Genomic DNA, 21,753 nt, shown 5'->3' on the forward strand with positions numbered 1-21,753 from the left:
TCCTTGCAGCCCTTGCTCAACGATCATCGGGCCGTGGAATAGGCCCAGTAAACGAGCGGCGATCTAGCAGATCGCAGCTCGTTCACATCGTTGATCGGGCCCTCCTCGGCTCGTGGAATAGGACCCTTAACCTGTCCCCCGAAGTGCAATATTTCTTTTTGCTTTGCACTATAATATATAATTTTTTTTTTTTCTTATTAACTCTGCCAATGCAAAGTACAATTGGTGTTGCAAAAAATAAGGGCTCATATGGGTCTGTAGGTGAAAAATGCAAGGAATGTGAGGAAAAAAACAAAAAAGGAAATTTGCTGAGTCACTAAGGGGTTAAAAAAATACTGACCTAAATACTGTATGTGAACGTAGCCTTAAAGGGGTATTGTGGGAAAAATTAACTTTTCCAAACCCTGAACCCTCTGGCGATCTCCGTGTCAGACCCAGCTCTTCCGGCATACTCTGCTCTTTCCTTCGCTCCATAGGAATGAATAGAGCCGCGGGTTGCGTGCCGAGCCGGGGCTCTATTCATAAGTGGGCAGGTCAGACCACCCGCGATCTCCTACTTTTCCCCTTTCCTGTGGACAGGGGAAAAGCAAATTTTTCCCAGACTACCCCTTTAATGTCACCTGAAATTTCAAACCTTTGTGTATATTTGGGTACGGTATATTTTGCACAGTGACCTTTGTACTTCACAGGACATCAGTGACACTAGTAGAGCTCCTACTTTTAATCACTATAGTATATGCAGGTGTCAGATTTCTCCATCACATTCATTGATTTGGGGCTGGCAGAAATCCATTGTACTTGCTGCTCAGATGCAGGGAACTGGTTTTCAATCTTAGAATTTTCTAGCCGTGAAGGAAAGGTCTGCCCACAATCAAATTTAACATTTTCATTTTTTTCACTTCTTAAATTAGCAAATAATTTTCAAAAGATCATAGCCAAATACCCAAAAGCAGTATCAGGAGAGATCAACCGGGCATGAGTCATTACTGTACAGGCAAAACCACAAGGGGAAATCATTCTATATTAGTAGCACTATAAGAGAACACTAGCAAGGTCAAAAACAGATGCAAAAAGTGAAACTCAGGGTAACCAAACATTCGGTTCCAACATAAAAATGCCTATATTGGAGCAGAAACACTGTATTCATACATGAATAAAACAATTTTGGTATGCTAGTAGCATGAATCTTTACATAGCAAGACCTAACACAGGAATACAACAGATGCACTTGGAGTTCCTGACCTAGGTTCGATCGAACTCGAACATTCACGAACCTGCCACATAAGATTGCTAAAGCCTTCCCGGTCCGTGGGGAAGGAGGAGAGTGCCCGGGTACCGCCTGGAATTCCGGGATTCAGCCTAGGTAATAGGCTAGGAAATGCGTCAGGTTCATGAATATTCGCGTTCAATCGAACCTAGGATTTCCAGAGGTTCGATCAACTCTATTCCTGACCGCACCATGCCACAAGTTTCATATTAGATCCTTGCTGTGTAAAGCAGACCTTACATTGTATCTGTGCAGAGGGTACAGGTGTGTACTATTATACCCAGCTACAGCAAAACTAATCAGGTCCAGCAGTAAACAATCCCATATGCAGCTAACAGTAAGGGAACTATTACACAGAGCGATAATCTGCCGAATCCGGCCAATTTGGCAAATTGTCGCTCCGTGTAATAAAAAAAAGTTTAAAAGTTAGTCACCACCGGCCGTGATCACTATGTAATAGCTATGGCTGATGCGAGGGTAAAAATAAAAATCATACTTACCTGTCCAGACTTCCCCCATTGTCCTGCTGCCTTGTTCCTGTGTTCCCCGCTCACTGCAGCCGCCTCTGAACCAGTCTCTAAAGTGATCGGCCGTTGGCCTATCCCAGCCAGTGATTGGCTGTGCAGCCTGTCACTTCAGAGACTTGATGAGAAGCCTCTAAGACAGCTGCGGTGAGCGGAAAACACAGGAGCAAGGAAACTGAGGGAGCCTAGACAGGTAAGTACGTCTCTTTATTTTTTTTACACCAAAGCAAGGGCTGCATGGATATTGCTAACGATATATATCTTGTTGCACGATAATTGAGCCGTGTATGGCACTTGGTTACAGTGTAATGTCAGACTGTGTAATACAGCCCTAAAGTGGTTCATTGGGTATAATTTTCAGTCTGCTCTAAACTGCTCTTCCCATCCTGTTTTGGGCACTGCAGTCAGTGCAGTCAGTGCAGTCAGTTGCATTCGTCCTGTTAGCCAGACGTCAAAAATAAGTGGCATACCTATACATTCAGGACATATGCAGAGCGGCACTCTAAGCATGCACACTGAACCAAGTGTCTGACCTGGGTTATAGCATTTTGTCTATGTTTGCAGTAATAACAGCGAAATGTGCTTTTCATGCCCAGTATTGTCGCCAGAGAACGGAACGTCCGGGTCAATCCTTTGGTGGGACCTAATTCGGACAAATGTTAAAAAGATTTTCTTAATGCCCCTACCATCTGGATGCTAAAGGGAGGCTTTTCTATACATAAGCCCCCTTAGGGGAGGGGTGGGTGACAGTCTATTTAAAGAAACACAGAACTTCTGTTTTGCAGCTGTTTAACATGTGCATTTCACATTGTTGAGAAAGGTGATGACATTACTAACCAGTGAACTTGATAACCCCAAACATATTGCAAGCACAATCATGGGATTATATCACATTGTGAGCCGTCTGTATAGTAACCCATTGTAAAACTGAACAGTCAATAAGGACCATAGAACTCCAGTAAAGTGGTTCTCTATACTTTATCAAATTTATTAATGAGAGTAAAGTACTCTCACACTATGCATGCTATGCATCTCAATATATATATATATATATATATATATATATATTTATATAATTTTTTTATTTTTGTTTTTTATATTATTATTATTTTTTTTTTTTATCATTGTGTTTGCATTATCTTTTGGACAATGTTGAGATTTTAGCAGTACTCCACTGGCATAGTTTATTAGCCAAAACGTATCTTTGAGCTTCAGCATCCTATTTTTTTTTTAGTGCGCAGAATTTATGATGGCCCGCACATCTTTTAATAAATTTTGCGCAGTCTCCTGTAATTTTTCTGCAATATTTCCACCTGTGCAAAAAAATATTTTAAAAAAATAATGCACAGATGATAAATTCCCTTCCCCCCCCTCCATTTCAGTAACAATGTAGCCATAATTGGGGAGAACTTCCTTAATATTTTATATTAGATATGTCTTATTAGATTTTTAATTCATATGTATTTGTTGTTACCATGCAAAAATCTGAAACATGAGCACTCGGATGACCTTTACAACATTGTTGCACCTCTTAAAACGTTTAAGTCTAGCATTGGGGTACGGCGAACATTTTTAGTGGACAGCCGTCATTTAACAGCAAATAATGGTCCGTTTTTTCAACGGACAATGACCGTTTTTTTCAAAATACGTCAATTTTTTTTTTTTTAAAGGACGTTATTTGCTGTTGAATGATATCTGTCCCCTGAAAACGGACGTCATTATGATAGTGTGTGAACATAGCCTTGTAGAGCATCTGTTTTACAGTTTAGCCTCATGCATGCTGGTTAGATTTTTGGAAAACGGCTACTGCAGTTTTTGTGCCAAGACCAGAAGTGGATCCAACAGGAACGAGAAGTACAAGTTCTTCCTTTATATTTTCCATCTCATTTGAATCCACTTCTGGCTTTGGCACAAAAACGCAGTGGTAGTTAAAAAAAAAAAAATTTGCCAAGTTACCAATTGGCATAAAATCTGGATAACTAAAGTGCCCACCAGGGAAGTATCAGCTGAGTAGGCCCATGTTGTAATAGAAGAAGCGATCAGAACAAGGCAAGTGCTCAATTGTTAGATAATCGCATTTATTTCCCAGGCATAAAAATCAATGTTAGTCTGCCTGTTTAAACAGGAGATATATGGCCAACAATGATGTAAATAAAGGGCTGCACAAACAATCTAGCCACCATTTATGCACAATAATTTAGCTGTGTAAGGCTTCTTAAGCAAGCACTGATCTATTAGATCAGCAATTGAACTGCACATTCATTTGCCTCTCTCTAAAACAGGGATGGGGAACCTTCGGTCCTCCAGCTGTTGCAAAACTACAATACCCATCATGCCTGGACAGCCAAAGCTAAAGCTTTGGCTGTCCGGGCATGATGGGAATTGTAGTTTTGCAACAGCTGGAGGGCTGAAGGTTCCCCATCCTTGCTCTTAAAGGACCCTAACAATCTGCCTGGATTTGATACCCTGCCCCTGTAAGCCTTTTATATGTCAAATATATTTATGCATCTGGCTCTTGAGGCAATCAGGCGAGGTAAGTATTCATTTTATGTTTTTAAAGGGCCCTACTTTTGTTTGGTGAAGTGCTAATGGGGCACCACTGCTGTGTGAGTGGTACTAAGCAAGACATCATCATTCTGTGGAGGTATTGTTACCAAGTGTCACACAAAGAGGGCAATATTAAAAGATGTGGGTCAGTATTACAGAATGGTGGCACCATTAAGGTCTTACACAGAGAAGGGCACTATAACTGTTTGTGTGTGTGTGTGTGTGGGGGGTACTGTTACAGTGTTGGAAACTATGAAAGTGTATAAGTCTGTATTGTAGTGCTGAGGACTAATACTGTGCAGTGGGCACTGTTACTGTATAGGGCGCAAAAGAGGCATAAATACTGTGTACAGCAAGAAAAAAAAACAGGCATTATTACTGTGTGGGCACAGTCTGCCACTTTTATTAGTGGGGGCACTATCTGTTGGCACCTTTTTTCGCAAAAGGACACTGTAAAGGATAATTACAGAATGGAAAATTTGTGTAGAGGTTGGCAAAGGGTGCTGGAAAAGCAAAGAACCAAAGACCCTTGGGCAGCAAAATATTCGGGGAGGAGTTGTGGTTGGGAGTAATAGTTATGGTTGTCTAGATTGGGTGGAGTGAAAAGGTAAAGAGAACAACTAAGATCAGGCAAGTCATCACCTAGTTAATTGAACACCACTAACTGCACTATATTCACAGCAGGATTATACTCTGCAGAGTGCCAGTGTAAGGGTCCTTTTATACAGCACGATATTCGGCTGTGTAGGGGAGCAAATAAGTGCCGATCTGCTAGATCAGGGCTCGCTTGCAGTGCCTTTATAAGACATGACTAATTGTGCGTCAGGGTCACATGAACAATCTCTGTATCATTTGTGCACCCATTACCATCAGGGGCGGATTAACTTTACCATAGGCCCCGGGCTATTCACCAAGCCTGGGCCCCCCCACCCCACTGTAACTATGGAAGCACTAGCCTGGCGTTCATAGTACAGGATAGATAATGTCATTATGTCCTGATTTGTGCAAAATTGCCATAAAAAAACTGTGATTTTTTGCAAATCATGGCGGAAGTGTAGCCAGGAGACAGTACACCATTGAAAGTATAAGTCTTTTTGGGTGGTCATGGGCCCCCCAGGAGCTCAGGGCCCCGGGCTGCCGCCCAAAACGCCCCTATTATAATCCACTACTGATTACCATGCATTGTTATTGGCCACACATCTCCTGAGATATGCGGCTGATAACAATGTTTTTTATGGCTACACAACAGATCCAATCAGCCGACGAGCCACCATTGGCTGGAGGTTGGCTGATCTCTGACCCTTTTATACAGGCCAATTTGTTAGCCATAATCAGCCTGGGTAAAAGGGTCTTTAAACCGGTGTGACCACTGTGTACTGATATTATTGGCTGTGTTGGTCTTTGAGTAGTTACCTGTAATCAATGCATGGAGGTATTATTTGGTCCTTTATTCAGAGGTATATGATGATGTGTATAAATTATTGGACAGGCTTTGAGCAAGGCTAGAGACATGGCTTCATGTAAAAACAAGTGCCATGACTTGGAGGACTGCTACAGTACCAGACAAATAATGTCTATGCTATCATGCAGCTTCTAGAGGGGGGAAAAGCAGATCACTTATCCTAATCTCATAAAACAACCAAGATAAAACTAACTTGTCCACAGGATTGGGGACCAATAAGAGATCCCGGGGGGACCAACCTTCGTACCCCCTGGTGATCTCCCGATCGGTCCCTGGCTTGTTTATTTTGAATAGAGCCGTGGGTATGGTGGCACATGACCTGCAGCTGTCTCCATTCTCTATGGAGCCGCCGAAAAGAGCCGAGCGATGTACTCTGCTCTCTCCGGCGGCTCCATAGAGAATAAAAAGAGCCAGGGTCACATGCCATACCCACAGCTCTATTCAAAACAAACAATCGGGGGGGGGGGGGGGGGGGGTCGGGGCAGTCAGGGGGGGGGGGGGAAGAAGTCAGACTTTGTAGCTATTACAGTATAGAGCAGGAGGAGCTTTTACGGGAAACTTTTCAGGATAACTTGTCCTTTATTCATGTAAATCTGCACATTCTGGGTGAAGTGGTATGTAGAAATGATCGACCGTCAGAAAATCTTAGAACTCGAACCTTGTTGAACTTTCCACATTTCATTTTCGATGCCTTCTGGTCCGTAAGAAAGGAGGAGACAGCCCAGGTAACGCTTGGAATTCCAAGATTCAGCCTATTACCTACCGTGCTTTCTCCTTCTTTCCCATGGACCGGGAAACAAATGCGGAAAGTTCGAAAAGGTTCGAGTTCAATAGAACCTAAGATTTTCCGATGCTCGATCATCTCTAGTGGTTTGTCCTACTTAGTGATTGACAGCTCTCTCTATATGCACAGTAATACAGAGATAGCTGTCAATCAATACGACCACCCATTTGACTACTTAGTCCATAATGAGCAAATATTTATATGAATAAATGAACTTTTCCCACAAAACTTTACTTTGGTTTGCTCAGCTCCTCTTGCTCTATGACATACTGCCAGCAGACCAGATGACATTGTCAACGTGACAAGTTCAGCCAACAGCAACTGAAAGTGTAAGACAAACTTTTAAAGGGTACCCTGCAGAGGAAACCCCTCTATAAACGGCACAATATTTACTTATCAGTAAGCATAATGGTTACAAGAAATACTGAAAAGATATTCAAGTGTCTGTCTGTAGACAAATAGACATTTTGGAATATAGAAATCTGTACCTGCTCGTAAGAACATCATGTGATCTGGTGCAAAAACCACATCTACTTTGCAAATAAGTTTAATAAATAAATGAGTGTCAAAACATATCTAAGCAATAAAAAGTCAATGTAATCTTCACTTTGAGAAGTCCACCATTGCCTCGGTTCGCAACATGTTAATGTCTGTGTTCAAAGTAAATTTCAAGACTGTATCAGCTTTTCTTTCTGTTGGATTTCCGATTCTTGAGTTTCTGTCCGGTCAACTTTTTCCCCAGTAGGATACCCATTTTGATGCCAGGCTTCTTTCAATTTACAGCTACTGCCATTGATTTCCGTGCAGCCATTGAAACTAATCCGGTTCATTCCCGAAACTGCATCGGGTCCACAGGTTAAAGACTTGCCGCTGGCTGTACGCGTTTGAGAAGAATGCGTTCGGCCAAAAATATGCTGACGCAAGATCTTCCGAAATGTAAGTCGAAACTCGCGTATGCGGTAAGCATAGATTAATGGGTTCACCACTGAGTTAGCATGAGAAAACAGGATGGCAAAGTACATGAGTAATAGAGGGGGGCGCATACAGGCCTTACAGAAAAGAGTAAAGCAGTTAATGATGTGTAGGGGTAACCAACAAATTGCGAAAAGGCCCACGATAATAGCTAAAGACTTGGCTGCATGAACTTCTCGCTGTAGCGTTGACCGTGAGCGTTCACCATATGTCACTTTTAACTCTGTCTGCTTTAGCTGCCGCCGGGCTGCCATAAAAATTCTCAAATAAATGCCCAACATGAGCAGTAGTGGCACCAATACACATGCAAAAAAATTATAATAGACCATATAATCCATAGTCACAACATTTTCAAATAGGCACTCTATCATTGGGGTGGTGCATCGAGATGAGTTTTCGGCTGCGAAATCCTTCCTGTTCCAGCCTAGCATGGGAGTAAGGCCAATGACGAAGGACAGCAACCAGCAGACGGCAATGATCACGTTGGCTCTTCGACTGGTTACCAGACTGTTATATCTGAGAACACAAAAAGAGATGTAAGTATACAGAGTTGGACTATAGAATAAACAATTCAGTTCTAGGTACAACAATGAATACCAGATGTGGGGAAAAGATATTAAAAGACAAGATGGAAGATAAGATGGAAGTCAGGCCAGAGAGGGGAGACAACCTGGGAATTCTCTCTGCCTGCTACAGAAATGGCAAAATCTTCCCATCCGTGGGATAACAGCTGGAACACGTCTGTTTCCATGCTGAGGTGACAGTGTCTAAACTAACATCTGGTATGGAGTCACTGGGGACCTGCAAAAAACATAGACTTCTCCCTAACCACAATTGCTCCGAATGTATGTGGCTGCAAAATCTGTTCACCAGGTAATGTAGCTATCCGATATCCTAAAAATGATCATTTTAGTTATTTGTCTAGAAAACATACACTTAGACGACCCGGGCGAGGAAAACATTGTCTAGCCATATGCTGGCCATACACGTGCAATATCTATTATTTATTATGTCACGGTTGATCATGCATGTTTTAATTCAATAATGGAAGGAGAACAAGCCATAAGACCCCTCTGGCAGGAGATTTTTTCTTTGGGGGGAAAAAGAATTTTAAAATCCAACATGCTTAATCTATATTTTCCCCAATGGAAGACAGAAGGGGAGGCCAGACTGCCTCATAAGGTACCCATATACCTTAGACTAAGGGCCGTGTAAGGGCCCGATCACTGATGTAAACAAGAGCCTATTCCCCGACTCGACTATCGTGAAGCAAGGGCTGCAAGGACATCATTAGCAATGTCAATGCCTCCCTTGCCTTTAGTGTCAAATAATAAAGTTTATACACACACTGAACTGCAGAGCCACTTTCTGAAGTCACAGGCCAGTCAGCCAATCACTGGCTGTGGCACTGTCCCATCTCGGCCAGTGATTGGCTGAGCAGCCAAGAAACTGGCTCAGAAGTTCTAGCAGTGGCTGCGGGCAGAAACCAGGAAGATACCAGGGAGCTTCAACAAGTATGTATAAACTTTATTATTTTCTCTACACATTTATGAGCCGTCAGACGCGCATTGCTATTACACGTAGCGATACACAGTTGGTGCCCAATGAATTTTAGGTAGGCAGGACCAAAAGACACAATCAGCCGATCATTGACATTGGCTGACTGTTGTCTTTATTACACAGAGCGATAATCTACCGAATCAACCTGATTCTGAAAATTATTGTTCCGTGTAATAGGGCCCCAAAGGACTTAGAGGGGTTGTCTGGATCAGTGCTTCTCAATTCCAGTCCTTAGGCCTCACCAACAGGTCATGTTTTGAGGCTATCCCATAGCCCATACCTGTGATAATACCTGATGCACTGAGTATAATTATCTCACCTGTGAAATACTATGGAAATCCTCAAAACATGACCTGTTGGTGAGGCCTGAGGACTGGAATGGAGAAGCACTGGTCTGGATTAATGTGATAATTGCGGATCCTGCAGGGGAGATGTTGGCAATGGAAATGTACCTGTCCTGCTCTCCTTCCGCTGCTGGATCTCGAGCCACCCATTCTCTGCCACTGTCAGTGGTTTGGAAGCATCCAGTGATGTCCTGCTCTCTCCGGAAATGGCTGGTCGACATAGGATTTATGCTGACTACCCATTTCCGGAGGGAGCGGGACATTGCCGGATTTTACCAAAACATTGACAAAGGCAGTGACCGGGCAGCCGGAAATCTGGCACCTGAGGGAGAGTGGGACAGGTAAGTCTACATTACTGACATATGTACCCCACAGCCCCGGCAGGATCCACAATCATCAAATTATCATGGACAACCTTTAAGTCAATGAACACTCCGAGTTCACTAGTGAACGTCTGTCCAACAGTTATCGAAAACTTACGGACACATTTGGATCTCTGCAAATCTTGCCAAAATACTTGAGATCGGCCATCTAACTAGCCTTCTTTATTCAGTGCTGCAGAGTATGGAACCAAGTTTTGGGCCATGTTTACACGGGGTATGAACATCGGCCAATGTCTGACATGTTCACTTGGCCAATACTGCCGTATCTAACAGATGAACATCACTTGACTTTAATTGGAATGCGGGCACATTTGGCTCCAATTTACCAAAGACCACAGTGTAAAGTACGGCCGAGAGCTGTACTTTACACTGTGAGCACAGGCTATTTTGTACGGCCACTGTTCAATGAACAATGGCGTTCAAAATAAACATAGCAATCATTTTGTACAGCCGCAGAGAACAACGACCGTAGTGTATACAGGGTATATACACTATGGCCGTTATTCCATACACTTTCATGTAATGGATCGCTGTCAATAAATGATGGACGTTGTTTATTGCAAAAATACAACGTGTGAACGTGGCCTTGGAAAGTATTGCATATAAAAAGTACAAGGTACAAGATTTTTGTTGGTTTCATGAAGGAGCACCCCACCATAAAACTGAAAAACATTGTGTTAAAAAAAAAAAAAAGTCCTGTAAATGTATAATAGGCGCATGTAGCCAGAAGCAAGCAATCATATGACCTCCAGCCCTGGCTGTAAAGACAAATGAAGTGTATTATTCTGCATTACATGGTTGTTAAGAGCAGTAGAGTGAGTCATATGGAAAGGTTATTGGAAAATTGCACCAGTTACATTATCATAAAATTGGGATCAAAAGCCTATATATAGAATGTGTATGCATGATATATATAACAACCATAAAGCATTTACAAGAAACTCTATATGCAGCTCTGTTGTGTATATATAGCACGAATATATGTGTATATTGGGGGGAGTAAAAATAAACACTTTTCACATACATGACACTGCAAGGAGGGCAAAAGTCAGAAACTCACAGGACCGACACTAAATCCAGGCAATAATAGACTAAAAGTAATAAATAGGCCTGAACTTATGTTATGTTATGTTATGTGAAATCCCACCTAAATGTGCAGCCAATAAATATGAAATATATATATATATATATATATACACACACACACATATCGTCCTGTATGACACAAAGAAAGCTATAACAAGAAAAAAAGTGACATTATAGAAGCTGTTACTTTATAAAACATTACATTATTTGTGTAATAACGGACAATATTTTCCTTTAAATGACCACCATCCAAGAAAAGGCCATCATTTAGACAGTGTGTGAACAAGGCCTTAAACAGATCTTTGTCCATAATATGGAGCTCTGCTCAAAGGGGTATTCAACTCAAACATAACTTTTGATATGTTGCTGCCCATTGTGAGACCAACAATTCATTCCATACTTATTATCTATTCAGTCTCCTTCCCCCAGTTCTTTGCTGCTGCTTTCTGCTAAAGACACAAAAATCTGTGTGAGCTTTCCTCTCTGTCTCCCCCTCCTCCCCCCTCCCTTATGAGACAGCTCATGTAGACAAGTCCCTGACTGGCTTTATATGCAACATTGTAGCTTCTTTGTAATGCCAGGAGGGTTATGGTGGTTTTACACGGAACGATGTATCGTTCGAATTTGCACGATAACAGCCGAATTGGAACGATAATCGTACGTGTAAACGCAGCGAACGATCAAGCGACGAGCGAAAAATCGTTCATTTTGATCTTTCAACAAGTTCTCAAATCGTCGTTGATCGTTCGCAAAAAATTCGCAGATCGTTCAGTGTAAACAGTCTTTCAACGATTTCCCCTATGTGTGAGATATGCTTAAGCGATCGCAAAACGAATATTCCGTACGATGTATCGTTCCGTCTAAACGCCGATCGTTATAAAAAAAAAATTGTTTATTCAAAATCGTTAATCGTGCGATTGGGCGAATTATCGCTCCGTGTAAAACCACCATTATTCTGAGGTCAAGTTGCTAATGAGCTCACTGTGATTAACCCTTCCAGCATTACAAAGATGCTACAATGTTACAGATAAAGCCAATCAGGGACTTGTTTACATCAGCCATCTCAGTAGGAAAGGGAAGGAGGGGGAGACAGAGAGAAAAGCTTACGCACAAATTTTTGTGTTTTCAGCAGAAAGCAGCAACTCAGAACTGGGGGAAGGAGACTAAATAGATAACAAGTATGGAATGAATTGTTAGTCTCATCATGGGCAGCAACATATCAAAAGTTATGTTTTGAGTGGAATTACCCCCTTAAACATTCACCTCAGTTGCCTTGCCCTTGAGGTAAACAGAATGCAAACAGAATAAAATAACAAACATAAGTATAAGGCTATGTCCACACACCGTAAAAATAATGGCCATTTTTATTGTACGGCCCTCATTTAACAGCAAATAACGGACGCTATTTTAAAACAAATGCCAATGTTTTTAAATAACTGTCTTTATTTGTCATTAATTGACTGACATCTAATAAAAACGTCCAAACGCTGTGTTCACACTACTGTTTGTAACCTCCATCGGTAGCTCTATCAGATTGGCTCGGAAGAATAGCGCTGCATGGAATTGCTATCCTTCCCCTTAATATGACTGACACCACAACGGATCCTGATATATAAAATTCCATCAGACACGTTGTTGTCTGTTGTCGTCTCACAGGTCCGGAATTGCCAAAATGGAAACCATGACAGCGGGGTGAACTGAGCCTAAGTCCAAGAGATCGCCACTTTTGTCAAGTTGCTAAGATATCTACTCAGCTGTTCCTTGGTAACATTTATTTCTGGGTTGCAACTGATATACACGTGTGAGAGTGGAGTGTACGTCCAGAGAAATAGTCAGATTTCTGTACAGGGAGAGACCGACATCCTCTCCGGGGGCTAGAACCGTTACCATATTGATCCCATTGTCTAGAAAAAAATTTAATTAAGAAATAGCTGACCAGAATATTTGACGGAAAAGGTCATCTCAAGGACTTATGGGGGGAGATCTATCAAACATGGTGTAATGTGAAACTGGCTCAGTTGCCCCTAGCAACCAATCAGATTCCACCTTTCATTCCTCACAGACTCTTTGAAAAATGAAAGGTGGAATCTGATTGGTTGCTAGGGGCAACTGAGCCAGTTTCACTTTACACCATGATTGATTAACGTGAGTATATGTGGGATTTTTTTTTCTGGGGGGGGGTGTCTTTAGGTCATCTTACATTGTCTTATGGAACAGATTGCTGATCTCAGGGAGACCAGCCAAACGACAACACTGCCGGCTGCTAGTGAAAGCGCTCAATGCAGTGAAATCCTAGGTGCATTGCCCCCTGGGAAACATGAATATGCAAAAGAAGAGCCCATGGAGCCTCTCAAAACACAGGAATAGCCAGATATTTCTCCGAGAAGGACTCAGCCAAGGGGTGGCTCCTGTATGGAAGCCACCAAAACCACCATATTAAGTGGCCCTATAAGTCACTGTAATGACAAGGGAAAAACCAAGGCCAGATAACCATCCACACACAGCTGTTTCAGGGTGTTGCCCCTCATCAATGTGGCGCAGGATACTGGCTAAGTGGGAGAAATGCCTAGTAGAACCATAAGAGAAACAGATTGGAAGCATTGTTTGGATTTGGAAGTATACTGTATAGTTTATCTAAACAAATCTATATTCGAAGGCTTTCTTACCTGAGTGGAATGCGAATGGCGATGTAACGATCGGCGGCTATCGCCAGAAGACTGAAAATGGAGCTCTGCGTCAGCACCAAGACGAAGCAAGCGATAAAGAGACAAGCATGGAAGGTAGCACAGAATCCAGTGCTGATGGCGATAGCGAATGGGATAGCCAGCACCCCCACCGCTATATCTGCCGCAGCCAGGGATACCACAAAATAATTAGTCGCGTTCTGTAAGTTGCTGTTAATGCACACGGCCCAGCACACCAGCACGTTGCCAAGAATGGCCAAAATGGCAATGGCCACCTCTAGGACTATGTAAATCAGGTCCTCTGTTTCGAACCCCCCTTTTAACATGGTGAAGTTGGCATGGAGTAGAGAAGTGCTGGTGCCTCATCAGTCATTTCTGCAGCAGCTCACTTTCTTTGTCGTATAGCGGTTGGACTCCAGACATTGGTCAGCTATTACATTGTTTCAGTCCTGGGAGCAGGTCGAGCCATCTTTACACAAAATCCACAGGCGGTCCATACTGGTTATGTAAGAACAATGCAGCGGAGCCCAATTCCTGCCAGAGAGAGGATTACTGTTAGTAACCGGAAAGTACTCCACCAGTATTTTAGTACACACAGCAACATCATCACGGTAAGTATATTAACGCCATAGGTATATTAACAGCTCAAAGGACACTTGGCAATGTAATGTAATGTTAAGTATATAAAAACATCACACATAACAATGGAAATAGGAACTAAATGTATTATTGATTTATTAACGCAGTGCTTAAATGTGGTTAAATGGCCACACGCATTAGATAAGTGGCCGCCAAGCCAAACTCATTCTTGTGGGATCTGTCCTGCAGTTTGCTCTGCCCTTCATACAGTGGAGATGCGAACGTTTTTTTAGCTCCCCCCACCGTATGCGTCGACTGCAGATTCTCCAGTCTGGTACCGAAGCTTTTCAACACCCAGCGTATAAGACGACCCCTGACTTTTGAGTTCTGGGTTAAAAAGTAGTCTTATACGCAGGAAAAATACAGTATTTAAAAATCTTCAGTCTTCCAATACTTACCAGCGGCTGTATGTCCTGCAGGAAGTGGTGTATTCTTTCCATTCTGATACAGTGCTCTCTGCTGCCACCTCTGTCCATATCAGGAACTGTCCAGAACAACAGCAAATCCCCATAGAAAATCACTGACATGGTCAGAGGTAGCAGCAGAGAGCACTGTGTCAGACTGGAAAAAATACACCACTTCCTGCAGGACATACAACAGCTGATAAGTACTGGAAGACTGGAGATTTTTAAACAGAAGTAAATTACAAATCCATATAACTTTCTGGCACCAGTTGATTTAAAAGATTTTTTTTTTTGCCGGAGTACCCCTTTAAGGGATATTGAACTTTATGGGGATAAGCCATCACTAGGGGTGACTCACATGCATACTCCCCCAAAGTAACATTTTCTTCATGATGGGGGGGTTTCACCATCTTATGTGGCAAAATTTGTTAGAAAAAGTCTAAAGAGATCTATAAAACAATGCTTTTTGTGGGGTTTTTTTTTGTATTTTTATTCTTCCTAAAACACAGCATGGTCTAGACATGCTACTATTTTGGTCCCCCCGCATACGTTTCTGTAAATGTTACAAATATAATAAACAAAAAAAACATCACCAACAATTCTTGTAAAAACACTTAAAATGAATGATATTTTTCACAAGGGCAAAAAAATTAAAAATGTGTGTGTGTGTGTGTATCCGGCCTTCGGGTTGTGTTTTCATGTTCATGCTCCTGCTAGTCTTACGCATACATTATCAGTAGAAACCACTCATACACCCCCAGCTCTGTGACAGGTGCACAACACAGATACACTATGAGTAAGCAAGGGCCCACGGGTCACGAAAATATATCGCTGCGCCCCAGAGCCCAGTGAAGTCCACAATGACACACCCAACCCTCAATACACAGTACACATGCGTACTCTACACCACTACATAAACATCCTACAGTCACTACAGTATCCAGTAAATACATCAGGGAAAAAAACTAAAGAAAAAAAAAACAATGGACCGGGTAGAACTATTTGTTTTCTTCTCCTTTATCAGAAATCCAAACAAAACTAATTGGAACGTATTCCTTTCTAGACAGGTCGTCCATCTTCTTCCCTATAGCCAGTGCTTGTAATAATTAGGTACAATAAGCTTTCGCATAGTCAGGAGCGGCTAAGCAACACTAGCCTCATAGCCTCACCCACTGTAACAGTATCATTTACTGATAAGGACTAAGCCCAAGATGACCCCTCTACTTGTGGCGGAAAGTTTATCCTACTATATGTGTCACTTATACCTCATCATGCGTCACATATACCTCATCATGCGTCACATACACCTCATCATGTGTCACATACACCTCATCATGTGTCACATACACCTCATCATGTGTAACATATACCTCATCATGTGTAACATATACCTCATCATGCGTCACATATACCTCATCATGCGTCACATATACCTCATCATGCGTCACATACACCTCATCATGTGTCACATACACCTCATCATGTATCACACGCACCTCATCATGTGTAACATATACCTCATCATGCGTCACATATACCTCATCATGTGTCACATACACCTCATCATGTGTGACATATACCTAATCATGTGTCACATACACCTCATCATGTGTGACATATATCTAATCATGTGTCACATACACCTCATCATGTGTGACATATACCTCATCATGCATCACATATACCTCATCATGTGTCACATATACCTCATCATGCGTCACATATACCTCATCATGTGTCACATACACCTCATCATGCGTCACATACACCTCATCATGTGTCACATTTTCCTCATCATGCCTAGGCTATAGGTTGATAGGAGCTGAACAGACTCTGCCACTGTATACAGTTTATTTAATATAGGTGAATTTCAACCTATTAGGTTATTATTATATAAATCAATAGTAATAGTGACTGAAAGAAGGAAACAATGACTCTTTAACTTACATTTATCATTCCAAAAAAATTTATATCAACCACATTACAAGTTCCTTACCAGTCTAAACCTAGAACATTCAGTTCCACATTAACCAGACATGTTTCTACTTTCATCAAACTTTGGATTCCTGTTCTGACCGACACCGAATTGCGATCGCAATCTGATATACCATAATAACATCATACTAACCCAACAAAACCAAAAAGATATGACCATGACCTAAAGCAGAACCATCGCTATAAATTATCCTGTACTCCTACTGTCCATATCAGCTCTGGGAACCTTTTAATGGTTCTATTATATCCTTCATAAAAGTACAATAAAAATCTATGTACTGTACTCAACCATGTAACATGTAACAAGCAGCCTCTTACCTTGTTGGGGAAAAATAGGTTGCTGGCACTGTCCGCAGTATGAAGTAATAGGATATTATGTGGGTAGTGGTCAGTCTCATGGACTCATCATTTTCTTTGCTCTTTGCTGCTGGCTTTCCCCAAAGTGTTGTGTGTCTCTCCACCTCCCTTGGTCTGACTCCCTCCATCCCCCTCCCAGCTCCCTCCCTCCCTTGTCACATTGTCTCTCCTGCCAGTCATTCTCACACACACTTTTTCTCTCACACACATATGCAAATTCAATTTCCTATGCCGATGTGTATATTTTCAGCGCAGACTTTGCTAAAAATACAAAAGGGACAAACTTTCATCTGGCTGTGACTGATCCCCTGCCTTCCTGCGTCCGCTGCATCGACGGTTCAGTATTTTCACATGTACTCCACTTTTTTATATTTTGTATCGATTCGGCAACAACCATTGAACGACTCATAAAGGGGATATATACAGTAAAGAGAGTAATGCTGCGTTTACACGGAACGATAATTCGCCCGATCGTACGATTAACGATTTCGAAGTAACAATTTTCTTTTTATAACGCTCAGCGTTTAAACGGAACGATATATCGTACGGAAAATTCGTTTTGCGATCGCTTAAGCCTATCTCGCACATAGGTAAAATCGGTGAACGACTGTTTACACGGAACGACCTGCGAATTTTTTGCGAACGATGAACGACGATTTAAGAACATGTTCAAAAATCAAAATGAACGATTTCTCGCTCGTCGTTTGATCGTTCGCTGCGTATAAACGTACGATTATCGTTTGAATTCGATCGTTATCGTGTAAATTCGAACGATAATCGTTCCGTGTAAACGCAGCATAATTTCAGCAAACTTTGCATAGATCAATAGAACAAATGAATATAAAAAAAATTAGGGTCCTATTAGATGAAGCGATTTTTAACGATTAACAATAAACGATCGTAAACAAGATCTTTTATCGCTAACCTGAAATCGTTCACCATAATACAGAGAAGGATAGTCGTTAGTTACGATGGTTACTATGACCGTTTACTCCATCTAATACAAGCGAATGAGGGAACCATGTGCAATTACACGGAACAATTGTGGAATTACAGCGAACGATTAACAATGAATGATGAACGATTTTCTCATTGGTCCTTTGAACCGTTTGGTCCGTTGCTTGCATTAACACAAAACGATTAGCATATAAATTCGAATGATATAACAATAATTCGCACAATAATCGCCCCATGTAATAGGGCCCTTAAGCCCCTATTACACAGGCCAATATGGAGGAGCTGCTGACGCTATTACACACCAACAGTGAGCGTGTAAGATCGGGGTGGGGGAGGGACTCCTTAGACGATCTCTTTTTACACGGCCAGCAGACCGTTGTTATCGTAATTTTTTTCAACATGTTAAAAGACAAAGATCAGCCAACATTGTGCATGTCGGCTGATCATTGCCTTTTGTGGTGCGTATATACACGGAACAATTATCGCTCGAATTTTCACCATAACGATCGCATTTGAGCGATAATGTAAACACAGCGAATGATCAAGCGACAAGCGAAAAATCGTTCATTGTGATCTTTCAACATGTTCTCAAATCGTCGTTGGTCGTTCGCTAAGAATTCGCAGATCGCTTTGTGTAAACAGTCTTTTAAAGATTCACCCTATGTGTGAGATGGGCTTAAGCGATCTTAAAAACGATCGCAATAACGATTTTTCTAACAAATTTTCTAACGATTTATTCGTCTGACTGTTATAAAAACCAAATCGTTGCTTCAAAATCGTTAAACAGTCGATTGCTTTGAATAATAGGGTGTATTATCATACGCGATAAATAATGGCCAAATACAGTGCTTCTCCTCATGTACACACAAGATGGCTTATCCTAAAAATTCACCTGAAAGTCACCTGGTACAGATTAACTCCCACAACACTAACCACATATGGCCTGTACTGTACTGTAGGGGAAATATTAATAATCTGAAAAATGTCATTTTACTAATGATTGGGAAAATCTAGCTTCCCTTCCTTCATATACAGATGTCTACCTTATGTATTCTGTCATTTATCGGACTGGTGTAAAGTGAAACTGGCTCAGTCGCCCCTAGCAACCAATCAGATTCCACCTTTCATTTTCCAAAGAGTCTGTGAGCAATAAGAGGTGGAATCTGATTGGTTGCTAGGGGCAACTGAGCCAGTCTCACTTTACACCAGTTTGATAAATCTCCCCCATAGAATTTTAGCTTTGTGCATTTTTGTTGTTTACAAAACCCCATAGGTGGAGCATACGTTCTCCAACTTTTGTTCTTTTGCTGGCAGCTATTGGGATTTGAAGTATTTTAAACAGCTGAAGTATCACTTCGTACAGGGAGAGACAACAACAGGGAGTGTGACATTTACCAGTTCACCAATTTAGGTTGGTTCGTGTGAAATAAAGGCCGTATAACATGTAGCGATTATCGTTCAAAGCTTCGCCATAACGATCGTTCGCTAGCGACTTTTTAGCGAACGATTCTGAGGTTATTACATTCACTGATTACTGTTATGAGCGATCGTTTTTACGTCGTTATATGGTCGCTAATCGTTCCTCAGGACGACCCACACAATGTGTTTTATCGGCGAACGACTTATTACACGAACAAATGTGCGAACGATCGGTGAACTCCCAACGATAATTTTTCAACATGTCGAAAGACCAAAATGAACGATTTTTCATTTGTCGTTTCATCGTTGGGTGTTATTACACGGACAGATAATCGTTCACTTTGATCATTTTAGCGTGTTTTTAAACGGTAATCGTTCCATATAATAGGGCCTTAATAGATCCCTGGTGTTGGCATTGAGAGGTGGGGTGAGGGGGAGCAATTGTTTAAAGGGGCTGATATCAGTATAAAATGATTGACGCAAACCTTCTTTTCTAGCAGTAAGTACCAAGTGTAATGGTGCATTTACACAGGCAGATTTATCTGACAGATTTTTGAAGCCAAAGCCAGGAACAGACCATAAAAAGGGAACCGGTCATAAAGGAAAGACTGAGCTTTCTCCTTCTTTCAAATCCATTCCTGCCGTTAGCTTCCAAAATCTGTCAGATAAATCTGCCTGTGTAAACGCACCATCAGGGTCCATTTACACAGAAAGATTATCTGACAGATTATCTGCCAAAGATTTGAAGCCAAAGCCAGGAACAGACTATAAACAGAGATGAGGTCATAAAGGAAAGCCTGAGATTTCTCCTCTTTTCAAATCTATTCCTGGCTTTAGCTTCAAATCTTTGGCAGATAATCTGTCAGATAATCTTTCTGTGTAAATGGACCCTTATGCTGGGTTTACACGGAGCGATAATTCGCCAATTCGTACGATTAACGATTTCTAAGTAACGATTTTTCTTTTGTAACGATCAGTGTTTAGATGGAACAATATATCGTACATAAAATTCGTTTTCCGATCGTTTTGCGATCGAATAAGCCTATCTCGCACATAGGAAAAATCAGGGAACGACTGTTTACACGGAACGATCTGCGAATTTTTTGCGAACGACGAACGATGATTTAAGAACCTGTTAAAAGATCAAAATGAACGATTTCTCGCTCGTCGTTCGATCGTTCGCTGCATTTACACGTACGATTATCGTTCGAATTCGATCATTATTGTGCAAATTCGCACAATAATCGTTCCGTGTAAATCCAGCATAAGGGCCCTTTTACACAGAAAGATTATCTGACAGATTATCTGCCAAAGATTTGAAGCCTAAGGGCCCTATTCCACCGGACGATTATCGTTCAGATTATCGTTAAATCGTTCGAATCTAAACGATAATCGTTCGGTTGAAATGCAGTTAACGATTAACGACCGAACGAGAAATCGTTGATCGCTTTATAAGACCTGGACCTATTTTTATCGTTGCTCGTTCGCAAATCGTTCGCATTGAATAAGACATCGTTCGGTCGTTCGCAATAGATACGAACGCAATAGCGAATAAATACGGAAGAAGAAACGATCGCAATTACGATCATAAGTAACGATTATCGTTCCATGGAAATGAGTGAACGTTTTCAGGTCTTTCGCAATAGCGGTCGTTTGAGATCGTTAATCGTTAACAATTATGCTAACGATAATCGTCCGGTGGAATAGGGCCCTAAGCCAGGACTGGATTTGAAAAGAGAAGAAATCTCAGGCTTTCCTGTATGACCTGATCTCTCTTTATAGTCTGTACCTGGTTTTGGCTTCAAATCTTTGTCAGATAATCTTTCTGTGTAAAAGGGCCCTTAAGGTTATGGACACCTTTGTAAAGTATGCTTATTTGTATTCTTGCTTTATACAGTATTTATGGTGCAAAAATGTTTTTTCCATAGATCCAAATTTTAAAAGTAATAGCTTATTTTGCTTCCATAATGTGCTGTATGAGAGAGATTTTTTCTATATATCTGTCCAATTATATGATTCTTTTCTGCAGACTATCTTGTATCTGCTTTAGGGTACTATTACACAAAGCGATTTTTTTAACGATAAACAATCTCAAACGACCGCTATTGCGAACAACCTGAAATCGTTCGCCCAATTACACGGAACGATGATCGTTACTTATGATCGTTCTTGCGGTCGTCTTGTCATCGCTATTGCGTTCGTCCCTACTGCGAACGACCGAATGATGTCTTCTTCCATGGGAACGATTTGCGAACGATCAATGATAAAAATATGTCCAAACTCTATCTATTTCTCTTTGGTCATTTAACCGTTGTCTGCTATTACACTAAACGATTATCATTCAAATCCGAACGATCTAACAATTTTTC

At 41.4% G+C, this 21,753-nt stretch overlaps 1 protein-coding gene across 1 annotated transcript; it reads right to left on the bottom strand.

Annotated features, from left to right (window-relative positions):
* Nucleotides 1-6,679: 6,679 nt before the first annotated feature.
* Nucleotides 6,680-17,079, bottom strand: ADORA2A (adenosine A2a receptor). The gene is made up of 3 exons (XM_069964067.1): nucleotides 16,970-17,079; nucleotides 13,596-14,147; nucleotides 6,680-8,072 (listed from the first exon to the last, which is right to left on the bottom strand). Exons 2-3 carry the CDS (start codon nucleotides 13,937-13,939, stop codon nucleotides 7,253-7,255), a joined length of 1,164 nt encoding a protein of 387 aa, XP_069820168.1. The 5' UTR covers nucleotides 13,940-14,147; nucleotides 16,970-17,079; the 3' UTR covers nucleotides 6,680-7,252.
* Between the last annotated feature and the right edge of the window lie 4,674 nt (nucleotides 17,080-21,753).

This window comes from Dendropsophus ebraccatus, chromosome 3, assembly GCF_027789765.1.
Source record: "Dendropsophus ebraccatus isolate aDenEbr1 chromosome 3, aDenEbr1.pat, whole genome shotgun sequence".
Classification (NCBI taxonomy): domain Eukaryota; kingdom Metazoa; phylum Chordata; class Amphibia; order Anura; family Hylidae; genus Dendropsophus; species Dendropsophus ebraccatus.